The sequence below is a fragment of the Chiroxiphia lanceolata genome, chromosome 7 (assembly GCF_009829145.1).
Source record: "Chiroxiphia lanceolata isolate bChiLan1 chromosome 7, bChiLan1.pri, whole genome shotgun sequence".
NCBI classification, from domain to species: Eukaryota; Metazoa; Chordata; class Aves; order Passeriformes; family Pipridae; genus Chiroxiphia; species Chiroxiphia lanceolata.
In genome coordinates this window covers 33,988,183-34,004,002 of record NC_045643.1, presented here as the reverse complement: position 1 = coordinate 34,004,002, position 15,820 = coordinate 33,988,183, and the positions used below count along the sequence as shown (strand labels likewise).

Here is a 15,820-nt window from a genome sequence, read left to right as displayed (position 1 = left end):
AATTTCTTGCAGCTAAAGTATTACCTAAAGTAAACCATTTCAACACTGAATCAAATTATTTCAATGGCAAAAATCACACCTGTCTCACGGGACAAATTGAGTATTCAGACTATTAAATCCATTCAAGCGACTTTATTGTATTCCACTATGTATTGTGCCTCATAGAGAGCAAAACAATTCCTAAAACCATAAAACCATTTAGCAAAACAAATGCATCAACCCCAACAGCCTCACATGGAGCAAGGGACTAAGGAGATGAAACACCTTCTTGCTGAACTCCCTATATATTGAACAGATTTACCTGACACGACACCATTGAAAATGAAAAAAATGCTACTGGAACTGGTCAGTTTTGTATCACATTTTATTTTTACATTTTCCTTGTTACAAAGCTCACAGGCCTCCGCTGCCTGTCGAGGGAAATGCTGTGACCAGAAGGTTTGTGTGGTTAATTAAAAATACAAAAAATAAAAAAAAGTCCTGTGTGACTGTAGCTGCTGATTCCTGACCAAAGACTTTGCATCAGGGCTCACCACTGAAATCCACCTCTCCAGGACAGTTGTTACCGACCCTGTGCCTCAACCATCTTCCATTGCTTTCCTCTTGTACATCATCATAAAGTAAAAATCCAGGAAAAAGGAAGCAGTGCCATTAAATGGAGTTGGCTTCGGAGGCAGGAGAAGGCAACCATTGAACATGCAGGTGTGAGGCCACTTTCACAGTAACTGAAGGTATGAGATATTGAAGTCAGAAGCTCAAGAAATCCCATCAAGGAGCCACCCAATAGTCGGTCATTCTGAGCCTCCATTCCTGCTAGCTGCACTGAGAAGCTGTAATTGGCTTACTTGGTCTGTAAACGATGATGAAACCACATGTAGCTGTGGATTATTTCTTAGGAAATGGTTAGGTTTCTGTAGTGCCTGAGTGGATAGTTTGAGTTATAGCTGATTATACAACATCCGTATGATAAAACACAATTTACTGCCTAGTGAGTTAAACATTCATGGATTAGTGTAGAATTAATCAGCTATTAAAGCTCACTTATAACAACAGATGTTAATACTGATTTCTTAACAAGCTCCAAAAATTATATATCAGTGCTGAATTAAGCCATTTAAAAATATTTTAAAAAAACATATTTCTGTCCTTAACAGTTTGTATCTGACTTTTTGCTTTAGATCAAGAAGCAAGAAGAGGTTAATTCATGGCTCAATCACTATTACACACAGGTTGTTATTGAAAAGCATCTTCCCATCTCTGTTTTCACTGCATCCAGGCTTTCTTAACTCTTCCATTAACTGACGCTTTAGTTCAGGAGGAGCAGTTTTAGAAAACTCCAATGTTTCTGTCAGGAAATCCAGCAACAGCTCCCCATCTTTGTCCCCTTCAATAAAGCAGCTTGTTATGTCCAAGTGGGATGGGAGCTCATAGAGCTGGTACTTCAGCCCTGCTGAGTCCAGTATCTTTGGCAAGTCACCAGAGGAAACGTAAGAGCAGAGATCGTTCAAAGGGAAGGAAGACCCGTACTTCTTCCACAGCGTTTCCCAGCCACTCTTTCCTAAGAGATGAACCACCAGAAAAATGCTCAGGAGTAAGGAAAAACATTATTTGAACACATTTTTGATCATCTCTGGTTTTTAGCAGTTGTCATCACTGCGAGCAGGATCTTTCCAGACTTGGGGGGTGTGCTGGGGCATGGTGGAGAGGGCTGACTCCCTGCTCCTGTGCCTCAGGTTTGGGGACTGCTGGAGTGGGTGGACACATTATCTACCCTGGAGCACCTCTCCCCAAAGCCTCCAGATGAGGCTGGAGCAGTTCACACCCATGCATGCACCGCTTCTCAAGAGACATTTTACAAAACAAAACCAGCTGGGTGAGTTGAAAAGTCCCGAGTTATGTCTTCACATCTTTATTTTCCCTCAGTCTGGATATCTGATTCAGTATTTCTGCTGTAAATCATTTTTAAAAGGATCACCCACAATGACTGGACAGGATGAAAATAACTTCGAGCCTAATGAGCAGCTCTTCAAAGTTACAACTATAATTTTCCCTAAGTCCTAAAACCAGTTGCTCCGTGGTTTTGCGGTTGCTTTATCTGCAAACAGTTATTTATAGTCAAATAAACAGTTTGGTGTTTAGAAGAGAGGCTAAAATATTTTCTTTCACCTGGTGGAAATTGAATGCAGAGCGCTAATTGCAGGAAATTTGCTGGTGTCAGTGTTGTGTGACTCAGTGCCGTCTCTGAGCCGAGCAATTATACAGTACCTGAACGCAGCATTATTATAATGGCCCTCGACAGGCTCAGCATATGGCACTGCTTTTGTTTTCAGGGCGATGTAAACAGATCCACAGCTCCTGCAACTCGCCTGCTCTCCCAGCAGGGTCGGAGCAGGAGGGATTGCAACTCCACCAACTGACCCAAGCCCTCTCTTACCAACGACTGGTTTTTAATTAACACAGCCTGATGTGTTTGTGTTGGAGATGACATTTCCTTTTCTGAAATGAATTTTGTTCTGCCGATCTTTTAGTACCTCTTTTTGCTTCAGTGCTCGTTTTCATGGCACTTCTTCCTTCCTCTCTATTCTCTTGTTTCCCCCAAGGTTTTCCCTTGCCTTCCTCTCTTCTATTCTGAGCCCTGCTCCTCTCTCACACTTTTTTGTCGGTTCCAGCAACTTCTGCTCCATCAGAAAACACGGAGTTACATTGCCCAAAGAGGACTTCGAATCCTCTTCGTGAACTCAGAACTTTAATAATTTTAATTTTGAATAAGCATGTGTTCCTTCCTTTATTCACGTTTTGTGAATATCCAAATGGACAGGTTAAGTAACTGAAAAAGAATTTCAATTAAATATGTGTAGGTAATCAGCAATAGTCTGATATTATGATCTATTCTCATTCAGACAAAGAACAAGTACAGGGGTTTTTTAAATCATTTAAAATAGTATCATTTAAAATAGTATCATTTAAAATAGAGACTTCTTGTCATGAACTGCTTGAAAACACTTTGAACCATAAACATTTTGGATAAAAAATAGTTTGAATAAATGTGGTTCAGAGAATTGTCACTTCATTGTGGACCCTTCATGAACAAAATAAAAAGCAACTTCATCAAATACAGTGGCCAAATTCAATAAGAAATTAAGCTTAAACCTCTGAACAAATAATGCTTAACATCCCTTTCAAAATTATCAGATGAGACTGTTTACACAACTAAAATTTCCATAGCTTTTAAGGCAAATTAAAGGTTTTCCAGAGTCAAATTGGACTCCACCATTTCAGTACTTCTGGCATAACTTCCTCACAGTATTAAAAGGTCATTGTTTACTCTGCTCCTACATTTTCCTGCTGGACTGACCACAGAGCACCTCTACGAGACCTGAAACAGCCTAAGAATGCTGTTTTCTACACAAAAATGATGATATTAAGGAAATGGGTAGTTTGAGAAGAAAATGAACCATATGTGCTGTAACACCTGCTGTATGGCACAGCCGAGCCCCGCCGCGGCCGTTTGCTTAACGCCACAAGTCTCCAGGAGCGAGATAATGCAGTGCCCAGCCTGGAAAGCCTTTTCCAGCAAACAGCAGAGGCTGGAGCAGCTCTTCTGAGTGAGAGCTGCAGGATGGAGCCTCTCTCCTGATGTGGGGCCTCTGCTGTTGTCCACAGCTGGACAGGCTGTAGGATGGGGAAAAGCACAGGGCAAGAGGAAGATGTTTTGTGCCCACGAGGTGGGTTTGGTGGCTCATAACACCGTGGTGTTTATGACTCACACAGGTTTCAGTGGATGTCAGTTCACCTTGGCTGACTGGGCAGCGCTGGTGGAGCAACTCTCACCTGACACCAGGATAATGAGGAGCTTTGCCTGTGATTCCAGGAGGCTGTGGAAATATCGGACAGTTGCTGGGATATCTTTCACATAGTACAGCATCTGGAAAAAACAGAGATGCTGATAGACACATAGTGCCATCCTGAGTGACTGTTAGAACTAATACCTCTGGTAAAATAATCCAAATAGGGGCAATCCTGACAGGCGAGCAGCGGGACAACAAGGCACATTAGCAAGATGCCAGGCAGTGGGCTTGCACTGCAGGCCCAGGCTGTCACTGCTGTGCCTGCTCTCTGGCTCTCCCAGGACCAAGCTCATGTTCATTCATTAACCTGAGATAAAGAGATTCGCCTTTCTTTGCAGTGAAGATGGCTTGTAACGGCTTCAGTGAACTTGGAAATACAAAGGCAATTTCATGGAGAGGACAAGGAGCTTTTGAAGACACTAGTTAAAATGTATTTTTAGTTGACTGCCACCCACAGCCTGGTTAATAGGACTACTGTGCTCAAAGCTGCTTTTCATTTTTGTAGTTCACTCATGCTGAAGTACTTCAAATTACTGGGAAGTAAACTCACCTTTCTTCCCCTTAGAGTGAATAATGAGGTCACATACTTCATGCATACTTTTAACAGCCAAGACTTTGATAGCATTTACTTTGCAGAGACTCCTACCTGGATCATATGAATGAAGTCCCACTTTTTAGACTTCTTTTCTGCATTCATTCGACTTTCATACTCATCAGCTGTCTCCTCATGCCAGGTAAACTTTACCTTCCCAAGGTTTGATGTCTGAGACACACGCTCTGAAATACAGGAGAAGGCAGGACAAAGTTATCTCAATTGCAAATATGTGGCTGATTTCCACTCAGAGCTTTAATACATCCAAAAGTCATATTTAGATAGAGAGTTTTGGTACCAGTTAAACACAACAGTGGAATATTTAAAACCTTGAGCCCATATGTGAGGAGGAGGCTGTGAAGGACTTTGTAGGATGAAGTCTTAAGAGCATCTTAAGATGCTTTTCCCTTTGCTGCCTCATTTGGGCTCCTCTGATTTTTACCTGACTTAAAAAATAAAACAAATACATTCTTCCCCATGACCAGCTCAAGCTGATTTAAAATATATTGGTTGGGATGAACATTTATGAGGCCACAAGCAGCACACTTCACATTCAATAGGAGAAGGACTGATGGTCCCATCACATAAGTGCCACACAAAACCCACATGGCTGAGCAGAAGCCAGGCTGTGGTGGAGGGTTTTCCCCAAATAAATACAGGAGTTCAAGGATGGATTAAAGAGTGGGTTATTGTGGAGAGAAGCACAATTAAAATGCTGAGAATGGCAGAGAAAGCAAATGTCTCCTTCTGAGACTGTATAACTGGGATGGTGGGAGAGGGAAGGAGATTTGCTCTGTAAACAAGGACCTAACTCTTAACATTTTGGCTTCTGCTGTGTTGAAATAATTTTTCAGAAGTGCACAGTTTTGGCTAACTGCTTCAGGTAAAAGGGAAGGCAGTGTTTTAAAGCAAAGACTAGGATAAGGAGCGATATATGGAGTGTTTTCAGACCTCAATACAATGCACATCAGCAACTGAGGAAAGCAGAAAGCTGGAGAAGTGGATTCAAAGAATAAATTACACTGAAGGCCTGGCTTATCACTGCATTTCTTTCCTTTTTATAGGAGCAAAACTGAGAGAGAATTTCATAATTTAGGGGATGCTGGAATACTAATGTCCATCTGCTGGCATATGGAGCTCATCTCACTGCGTTCCTGCCTGGTGCCCAGGATTGCTCCAGGACAAAGCTAGCCTGGATGCAATTCCTGTGCTTCGCTGGAGTTAGCATAAATTTAAAACTTAAATGGCCCAAAGGCAGACTGAGCCTTAGCTACAGAACACATGTTCAAAACAACACGATTTGCTAAAACCAGTGCCTTTACACCCCTAACGACAATGTTACTCCTTTTGGGCTCTGATTAGGACACATCCCCCTCAGACAGATGAGAAATGCTCCATCAGTGCTTATCTCCATTCTTCTGTGGTTGGAAATGGGCCATCTCCTTCAGATGCTGCTGCTGTTACTCTGTTAACTTCCCTTTATCCGTCAATGGCCCCAGCACTTGCAGTTCAGACTTCATTTGCTGTTTTATACTCAGGTGTCATCCAGCAGCAGTTCATATCCCCAACACCAATCTGGTGCAATCTGGTTCCGTTCAGCTGCTAGTCTGTCTGCAAGGAGGAGCTAGGATGACAACTGAATTGCTTGCCAGGGTGGGCCTTTAAAGTCAAAATTTCAGGAAAGGCAAACTCATTATGTGGATTTTCTGCCCAAAGATTCATCTGAAGCCATTCTGAAAAGTTTTCCTTAATTTTCTCTTGAGTTCACCCCAGACTGTTGTCTGGTTCAAAGCTGGTCATGTGCCCCTGACAGATGCCCTCAAAACTGGGCCACCTGCAGCTGTGCAATGGCAAGGCAGCTCAGTCCTGGGGCCACCAACACTCCAATTATAGTCACCAGAGGACTTCACCTGGCTGTGGACCAGGAATGAAGGAAAGCCACAGCCCAGCCATGGAGCTTTGAGTGGAGCTTCCATTGTATGTCTCAGCCTAAGAGAAACCTGAGTTTGTCATCACTGCATGTCCCAGTGTGAAGTTTCTCTTGTGAGTTTGGCTTCTACTTCCCTAGGAGAAAGTATTTGGTGAGGCAGAAAACATAACTCCTGAATCCTCAGAGGTGCAGATAATGTTTCTAATTCTCCATAGAAAATCTGAGGCCTCAGAAACCTAATTAATGGTACCTACTGGGGACATGATTAATTACCAAATAAGAAAGTTTAAAGAAAGAAATTCAGATGAATATTTCATTTCCAGTTTAGCATAAAACTTAAAATAAGGGCAACATATTATATTTTTCTTTAACTTTCTTCTGGAAAGAAGTTCATTGAAGTAGGATAGGACTGTTGGTGGTAGCTGGTGGGACCACTTAGGAAGATTCAGAGCAAACCCAGTCCTACATAGCCCAGATAGGACAGAAATCCTTTGTGCAGGTGCACAAATGTCTCACAAACAGAGCAGATGCTCTGTTGCCCATCCTTCACCATGTCAGCCTGGAGCAATGTAAAAGCTCACGGGATTTTGTATGAGCCATCTTTTAAAAGATCAGGTCCATGTAATACAGAGACAGATATAAAGAAATTACGTGTTTCTTGGGAGCCTTTGGTGTTTCCAGTGACTCTGAATTCCCTCACTGCAGGGAGAAGGGAATTTTTTTTTCCTTTGACTTCCACAAGCTGCTTCATACTGAGAATGCTTCATTTTTAAGGACTTAAGCAAGAGCAAGAGTTGGAGATTTACAGTGTGGTTTTACAGTCTGGTGTTTACTATGGTTTGGAGCATTTCCAACAACACAGCCTGCTGATGAGGTTCATTCATTACTGTCACATCCATTCAGCAGCCCCTCTCTGGGAAGGTGTGTCGTGCTCTGGGCTGCTCACAGCTCTACATGCAGCTGGTGTCACCTCCACATAACACCATAATTACTTGCTAAGGTGAAGCCTAGTAGGTGTTAATCCAGTGATAATCAAACTGTGGGTTGCTATTTAATGCTCACTTTGTAGGGCAGTTTGACCAAAGTACCCTTGTTAACACTCAATCCTCCTTGGAAAACGATTTGCTTTTCTTCTTGAGTGTTGCTCAGACCTTTGGGCTGGTGGAAGGAAACAAACTCTACGCCCCAGAGCACATGGCAAAAGTCTTTCCTGTCAGTCTTGCTTTCCTGACCGTGTTTTCTAATTCAAAGCATGGTAACTAATTTAGTGCACCACTGTGAGGTTTAGCTATTTGTTGGAAACGATTTTTAAGATGTCAGAGAATTACCATGAGACATTAAAATTTTCCCTTTGATGTTGAGGAAGGATCCTGATTCAGTGCAAGTTGAAGGAGAAAAACTTTCTGAAATGCGGGTATTTTACTCTATTCTCATACAATCACCAATCACTTCCCAGCTTGTTTGGCTTTTACAGTCTGTCTAGCCAAGCATTTGCCATGCAGAGTTCTTGCAGTGTGAGAGACTAAGATTTTAAAAAGAGTGAACATCGTTGAGAAGCAATGATGCCAAAAAAGCATAAAATAGTGAATTTTTAAAATTTTATGAGACATTTCTGACAAGAACACATTTGCATGTAGGGCCATCCAGCTTTCAACACTTATTAATGCATTTAGCATACTTAATGTAAATTTAATTTATTTAATGTAAAAATACCTTTGTACTTGGAGATTTGGTCAGCACTTGGCTCTATCACCTCATTGTTGATGCTGACTCCGGGATATCTGGCTTGTACTTTTGAGAGGATCAGCAGGTCCATCTCACCTAGGGAAGCAGGAGACATGAAACACAAAATGAAAGCAGAGCTCAGGCAAATGTGATCTCCGCCACCACCATCACACCCCCAGTTTTGAAGGCTGGTGCCTGCTGTTTGCATACAGAAGACGTACCACACACGTACGTGCAGCTGTTTTGTATTTTCAGTAGGTTGCCAACGGAGATTGAGCTCTAGGATTTCAGAAAAATCTAAATATCCATTCCAACTATCTTCATCTCTCCTCTCTGACTGCCAAGGGAAAATCAGCCACAGTCATGCCTGTGGCTTGACCTCATATTTTCTGGGCATGGTCCAACCTCTTGGGAGATATCCTAAATGACTCTGACAGTGCCAGTTCTGATGGTCCCAAGTCACCAGTAAACCTGGCAGGATTCCTTAGGAGTCAGTAAGAGCATTTTTAGCCAAGTGCCTCACTGGTTACAAGGTCATGTGGGGGAGGGCAAAGAAAATATGTGTTTACACTGGAATCAGAGACAATATTCATGTCTGTTTGTCTTTAGTGTCCTGTGACTTTTCCCAAAAGAATGATGAATAGAACACATGTTTATCCAAACCCTGTTTACAGAATACCTCAGAGATGATTGTACTTTCTTTTTTTTTGTGTGAGGGATAGTTCTCTCTAAACACTGTTCATGCCAGCTATAATTATTTGATTGATGGATGCATCAGTAGATCCAACATTTCAAAATTTAAAAATAGCTGCCATATGTCTTGGCATCTCACCCCTTCTGTGTATAGCAAACTTAGGGAGATGATATTCCTGACTGAGGCACAGGTCCAGGGACAATATCCCGCTGGCTTGCTTAGCTTTCTTCAAGTTCACTTCTGCTTATTGTGCTTGGATAGATTTTAGGTGGAAAAAATAATAGAGGAATAAATTAAGGTCAAAAGAGTGAAACAGAGGGTAAATACAGTGAATAATAGAGCCAGGGGTCACGTTACAGGCAAATGTATTGTCCTGAAAGATGTGTTTGTGCTTGCACACAACTCCATATTACAAAATTCCCTGCAAGCACACGAAGTTATGTTCTGAATGGAAGATCACCCAGCGAGCCCAGATGGCCAGACAGGCCCTTGCTGAGGGGCTGTGGAGGGAGAGTGGTTTCCTTCTTTTGGAGAACAACGTTCCTGCCCTATCACACTGTCTGTTTTATAACTAATGGCCACCATTTATGTACAATTATTGTATGGAGGAGAGATTGACAGAACTGAGATTAGTCTTTGGCAATGGTATGACTAGAGCATTTAAGCTAAATTAACTCTTCATATAACATTTAAGTGTGGTGACTTAATAGGCAGAGCAGAAAACTTAGGTTTTAATTATGGGGGAACTCAAGCAAGAATTTAACAAGAAGAAACCACTTGATCTTACTGGTATTGTTTTTCCACCCAGTGAACTTGAGATAAAATACTTATTTCTTCTGATTTCTACTGGATTTCTTCTGGAGTTTATGTTCAGCTCCAGTGTTTTGGGGGACAGCAGATCCAGGAGGCGTTTCTACGTTGACTGTGGTCAGCAAATACATACAGGCAAAGCAGAGCTCAGCCATGACTGTCACATAGCAATGATGGGGAGTTATCACCTCAACAAAGTTACAATGCAAGTAAAAATTTAATATTCTGAGAAACCTAAGACATTATGGCACTTTTTTGGGGGGGGTGTGTGAAGAAACACTAAGGGGGCAATTCAAGCTTCTCTCTGCCCTTCAGGAGTGATGGTCCAAAAGGAGATGTTTTGTGGAGGACATAAAAGAATCAGGGTGGGGAGGCCAAGCTGTTTTCAGATGATATGGTTGCACACCAACTAACACCATTTGTCCCTTGGAGCTGACTTTTCAACAAAAGACTTATTTCCCACTCTACTCCTTCTTGCAATTTTTAATCCTCTAATCTTTGGGAAAAAAATAATAAAAACACATCAATATTGAAGTCTGTAGCATACCTGCTCCGCCACCAATGCTGAGAACATTGATTGCAGACTTCCCATTTCCAATACTGAAAAACATTATTTATGCATTTTAGTAGAGCTCCCAGTAGAGAGGGCTAAATGCAAGATGTGAAGCACTGGAGATCCCATGAAAACTAAAATCTGCACGACAAAACCACAATGCAATCTGTGCACGTACAGGCATGCCTGTGAGTGGGTAGGAGGGATCAGATTCAGAACTCTGTTCTTTGGAGATTTACCATTTCCCGCTATTTTGGCGATTTGTAGAGGCTTTTAGTATGAGCAGAAGCAGGTACACACCTTCTCTGTGTCTGTGCTCTGAGGAACAGAGACTTCCCTGGGTCTCGACCAGCAGCTTAAAAACCATTTGTAGAAGTTTTATATTTTGCAAAATGGGGAGGAAGAGAGGAAAGTACAATGTTCTTAAAATCCCTGAGGGAGGCTTTGGCAGAGCCATGAAACCCTGAGCCCCAAAGAGAGCCTCCCCAGAGCCAGGATTTGAAGCTGGCTGCCACCTCCTGAGCCAGCCTGCAAAGCCAGGGGTCCAGCAAAGGACACACACTGGCAGGCAAAGCAGGAGAACTGTTCAGCCATACCAGAGAGACTCTGAATATTACCTGAAAAGATTACTTTTAAAAAGCTACTTTCAGTCAAATTTAATGTTAGGATGTAGTATCTGTTACTGCGTTTCAGAGCTGATTCAGGGTAAGCTGTATTTGTGTGCGAGGAAACAATGCAGCCTTATCTCCTCCCTGCTAGGCAGGCTCCGTCCCAGAGAGCCGCCATCCAGCCATGTGTACAAATGGAATCTCCAGCCAAGCCCTATCAGAGACCTACAGATGGGGCAGCTGTCAGGGAGAAGGAATCTGCCTCTTGCAGGCAGCCCCCTGAGCCCAGCCAAGCCCGTCACCGTCATGGGACTGTACCCCAGGCTGGCCCTCAGCTCGGCGTGGCCACCTCGGTGTTACCTCGCTATCACATCTGGCAGCTGCCTCTCCATGAACTCCCGCATGCTCTGATGCTCTGTCGACTTCTCCAGGAACAGGCGGAACGACCGGAGGTATCTGTCAGGGTCGGTGAGCAAACTCCTCATGGGCGACGCCATGCTGGGGGTGGGAAGGGTGCAGGACGGAGGGGACAGGTCTCCTCTCAGACCTAGAGAAGGAATAAAAAATGCTGGAGGGGCAAAGTCAGCAGGTGCCTGGACTTTGTTCCGCATCCTTGGCCCTGCCACTGCTCCTTTGAAGCACTTAGAAGAGTGTTACGCAATTTTGCAACACAAGCTGTAAATCAGGTCCAAGCAGCAGAGGGTAATACATCATCTTTAATCTGTGCAGAGGAAGTGCCAGCATTTTTTAGCTGTGCTGACACAGGACTCACCCTGTTAAAACCCAGTAAAAGGGTCTTCAGATGGTTCTTAAATAAAAGAAATTTTCCCCTGCTTTGTGAAGGCATGGAGAGGCTCCAAAGGCTGGGTCTGGATTAGAAGAAAGTGCAACACCCATCTCCAGAGATGCTGGCAGATGTCTCTATCTGTATTTTTAGTCTTTTGATGTTCTTAGAGGGAATGCTGATAGTGGGGTGAAAACAATAAAAACCTTATAAATGAACTTTATTTCTCTAGTTCCTCTGAAGATAATAGTACAATTCCCATAGGCTAAGTAGTTAATTCAGTGAAGCCACATGAGTTACAGGAATGGATGTTGTGCTAAACCCGGCTTACAGAGAGTAAGGAGCAAGGGAGGCAGAGTGTGCTACCAGGAAATGTCAGGCTGTAGCTTGAAAAGTGCACAAAGATGCCTTCATCCTCTCTTAAACTGCAGTTTAAATCCATCATGTCTTGTCCTAACTGGCAAGGAGAAAGAGGAACCCTCTTCCTCCTCATGGGTTCCTTGCTAAAGGACTGTACCACATTTCCACAGTGTCTCTTACCATCTCCTCTGCCTTTCCTGCAGAGGTTACATCCCAGCCACTTCTCATTATTTTTATTGTTCTCTTTGGACTGTCTCCAGCCAAGCCTCCCACCTGCTGGCATTCCCTGGCTCCTAGCACAGTCAGGATGGCTTCCCTGACCCCACTGAGAACCCCTGCCTTCTCTCACCAGCATGACCACTGGAATACAAACCATGGATTTTTCCCAGACTACTTCTCTTGGCCCTTTGAATTACAGTTCTAGCCTCTGTTGTGCTCAAGTCCCTCCCAGCTGCACATCAAACAACAGTCTTGTCCCTCCTCCAAATCATGAACAGAAACACAAGTGAGTAGCAAGCTCTGGTTCATACTTGCCATTACCTCCCCTTCTGGCAGTGAACTTTTCACAAATTTCCTAACGATGCAACCAGTTTTCCGCCCACCCAATATCTGTCTCATCAAGGCCACATCTTCCTCACTTGTTTATGAGAATGCCATACACAATGCTGCCAACTCCTTCTCCCCTGTACACCAGCAGAAAGATGAGCTTGGCATTATTTCTTCCTGATATTTCCATGGTTTTTGGCCATCACCTTCTCTTTGAAGGACAATTTCTAGGGACAGCCATCATGCTGAGCAGCTGCAGTTCTCCAGCTCCCTCTCCTGCCCCCTTTCCAATGACAACATAAGTTGTTTGGCTTTGCCCATTTTCCTTCACTGGTCATGACAAAGGTAATATCCAAGTCATGACATGCTTTGGTTTTGTAGCCCATGAGCCACATCTCCACATATCCTAAAGGTTCCTGCAGGAAGGATCATGGTGAAGGTTGGTGACAAGGCACCTCCTCCAGCACGTGCTGCTACCAGAGCCATGAAATCAATTAGCAATGTCTGATAATTGTGTCCTTGGGGCTCTCCTGAAGACCTCTGGAACAGGACTCAAGCTGTGATCTTCCACCCATATTGTCTCCAAGGCAGACCAGCTTTGGCATGCTCCCTGTTCCCCACTTTCTCAGACAGCAAGGATGCTTTCAAGGCGAAAACCAGCAAAACAGAGCATGTTAAAGAGCAATGATGAGAAAAGCCTGATAATGAGCAGATAGATGGGAGAGCTTTAAAACCTGTCTCTGACCAACAACCCCTCCTTGACCCAGATGAGCAGCGCTTGAACTCCCAGCAACCTCTGAATTAACCTGGGAAAATGAAGTATGAATTTTGCCAGAAAGAGTAAGGAAGAAAAGTCCTGGATGTATCTCAGGTGAGAACTACTCACTATTAACCCACCCTGAAAACAAAGCAGTGTATTCCTTGTTTACTCATTCTTCTGCTCTGCCCAACTACTCACTTTTTATTTTAAGTGCAAAGAGGCTTTGCCATTTGCCACTAATATATTTTACTATGTTCAATCTTGAAAAAATACTTTGCAGTTAATAAGAGGAGATTTAGATAATAAACCTTTTTTTCTATGCCTCCCCCTACTTCCCATGATTTAATTTGGTGATGTCCCCTGCTCAGCAGTCTCTAATGAGCAGCTGAGATTCATTTTCATGTTAGCTGCAGTTCAAGGAATTTGTCTCGCTTCTTTCATTACGCTTTTGGCTGTTTGAATTTGCCCCATTTATTTGATTCTGTGTTTTGCTCTTTGAATTGCAGCCAATTAACTTTAAAAAATGAGTCAAGGAAAGGAAGGAAAGGATTGTTTCCGAATTAGGCTGATAGAAACTTTTGGATAATAACGTTCACTTGGGCATGGTCTTTTCAGGAATTATCAAATTTATACGTAGCTCCCTGAGAAGACTGAGAAGTTTTGAAAGCGGACACTGTGTTAACGCTGCGGTTACTTGATCCACCCTGGGTTTGTGCAGGCATAAGCAGAGTGAAACCTGCTTTAAACTCGCCATAAAACCCTTTAAACCTTCCCTGTGAAGCCAGAAAACAAGGCGAGCGTGCCTTCAGCTGTAAACTATTTGCAGTGGGAGCCTGGGCTTAACAGCACGGGATTACGTTTGTCGCTGAACGGCAGCGAAGGAGGGATCCCTCCGAGGGGCTCGATGGAATCTGCTCCGCTGGCACTCTCTCGCAGGCCGTACTTACGTGCAGTGGTCCGTGTCCCTCGGGGCTTTGGGCCCCCGTGGAGTGATGCCACTGGGGGCCTGGGATGTGCTCCCACCTTCTTCTCCAGCCACTGTCCCGACGGTCGCTGCCGTCCCACCCCCGGGGCTGCGACGTGTCGTCACGGAGGAGGGTTTGCTGCCTGACGAAGGAGAAGGCAGAACTGTAACCGCGTGTAGCGGCAGCTGCCTCTGGAGGCAGAAGGGCAGCTCCGACCCTGCCCGACATCTCCGCTGTCACTCCCTGCAGGGTCCCCACCGGCTGTCCCCCAGGACACACCTGGCACGGCCACCAGAACCCTGGGAGCATTCGGACACCGAGCCCCATCCCTGTGTTAATTAGAGTATGGATGACAAATGAAGCGCTGCCGCGGTTGTATAGGAAATGCAGCTCTTGACAGATTGGAAATAGTTGTCTCAGTGTGCAGCACGTGGCGATGGGCAGCATCATTTGCAGTGTGCCTATAGAACCCTACCATTATAGAATACCTGGCACTTTAGCTGGTCTTCTTGCCAGCAGCTATTCTTCTTATCCCTTGCTTTCCAGGGCTTAAGCAATGGGAAGCATTTTCCGAGTTGTGTGCACCCTCTGCAGCCCTGTTAGGAGCAGTTTTATCCCAGGGAACACAAAAAGCATTGACCCATATCTGCTGTCACATTGTGTTTTGGTGTTCAGGGCACTAATAAAATATTTGTCCTATGTGTGCCTCAAGTTATTCTTTGTTTCTTAATATTTAGCAAGAAGGAATTTTGTTAAGTTAAAAGAAGACATTTTCTTTCTTAACTTAGATGGAGAAATGAACTGTTCAACTGTTCACACTATGAAAGTCATATAATATAATACCAGTAATATTAATAACGATGCTTTCAAAGGCACAGTTACAGGAAGAATGGCTGCAGTTTGACATTTAGCTGAGAGTTTACTGAAATGAAGATTTCATATCAACAGTTAAAATCGTTCAGCCAGAACGATGACTGTTTGGGAAGGCAGCACCTGCTGCATTTTTTTTCTCTCTCCATACATAATACCATTCCCAGAACACTTTGAGGGAATGAGATACGAAGCCCTTCCCCAAGGAATGGTGTTTAGTACCTATCATATTCTATGATTCGAAGAGTGATGCCAAAGCCATGCAGGAGGAACAAGCAGACCAGCAACGTGTTTGTCATTTCAAACCACCAATCGTGAACTTCCTTGCCTGTGGCAGGGGGATTAGAACTTGGTGGTCTTCAAGGTCCTTTCCAGCCCAAACCACTCCATGGTTCTCTGACTCTATGACTTTATTTTCAAGGGGTGTTTTAAGGAAAATGAAACCCTAAGTAACCTGTCAGCTACAAATCAAGGCAGCTTCTCTTGGCTTGTGGTGTCCCAGCAAATGCTCCTTCTGCAGTGACAGCTCCCACCAGGCTGTGGGTGCAAACCCAGCTGCAGCAGCAGCCGTGCAAAGCCCCATCTTGGCTCCATCCTGGTGATAAGTACTGCTGTTCAAACATAGCTGGACAACAAGGTCAGCTTTGCCTTGTTTGCCTGGTTTTCTGTGCAGTTCTAAAAATCTGTATTAATTGGTGTCACCAAAGCTGTGCAAGCTGACCTAAAGAAAATAAATTCAGTGCATCTGGCCCACACTTTTCTCCCTCTGCAGAGC

The 15,820-nt window shown here is 43.8% G+C and overlaps 1 protein-coding gene across 4 annotated transcripts; it reads right to left on the bottom strand.

Annotated features, from left to right (window-relative positions):
- Positions 1-346: 346 nt before the first annotated feature.
- On the bottom strand, positions 347-14,280 carry LOC116789697 (histamine N-methyltransferase-like). Of its 4 annotated transcripts, none has more exons than XM_032693825.1 (7): positions 14,158-14,280; positions 11,121-11,307; positions 10,147-10,199; positions 8,084-8,191; positions 4,495-4,625; positions 3,832-3,925; positions 347-1,558 (listed from the first exon to the last, which is right to left on the bottom strand). In XM_032693825.1, exons 2-7 carry the CDS (start codon positions 11,255-11,257, stop codon positions 1,203-1,205), a joined length of 879 nt encoding a protein of 292 aa, XP_032549716.1. In that variant the 5' UTR covers positions 11,258-11,307; positions 14,158-14,280; the 3' UTR covers positions 347-1,202. The 4 variants fall into 4 exon arrangements, with proteins under 4 accessions (XP_032549716.1, XP_032549717.1, XP_032549714.1 ...); XM_032693826.1 differs by lacking the exon at positions 14,158-14,280 and adding an exon at positions 11,533-11,551; XM_032693823.1 differs by lacking the exon at positions 14,158-14,280 and having other exon boundaries at positions 11,121-11,373.
- Positions 14,281-15,820: the final 1,540 nt, after the last annotated feature.

Bases quoted from the DNA above. Each gene is read 5' to 3' on its own strand.
- LOC116789697 (XM_032693823.1), bottom strand. From the start codon at position 11,371: ATGCGGAACAAAGTCCAGGCACCTGCTGACTTTGCCCCTCCAGCATTT. The intron at 8,192-10,146 runs GTATGCTACAGA...CTGCTTCCCTAG, and splicing joins CAGCATTGGTGGCGGAGCAG to GTGAGATGGACCTGCTGATC. The intron at 1,559-3,831 runs GTGAGAGTTGCT...TTCATCTCTTAG, and splicing joins CCTCATTATCCTGGTGTCAG to GAAAGAGTGGCTGGGAAACG.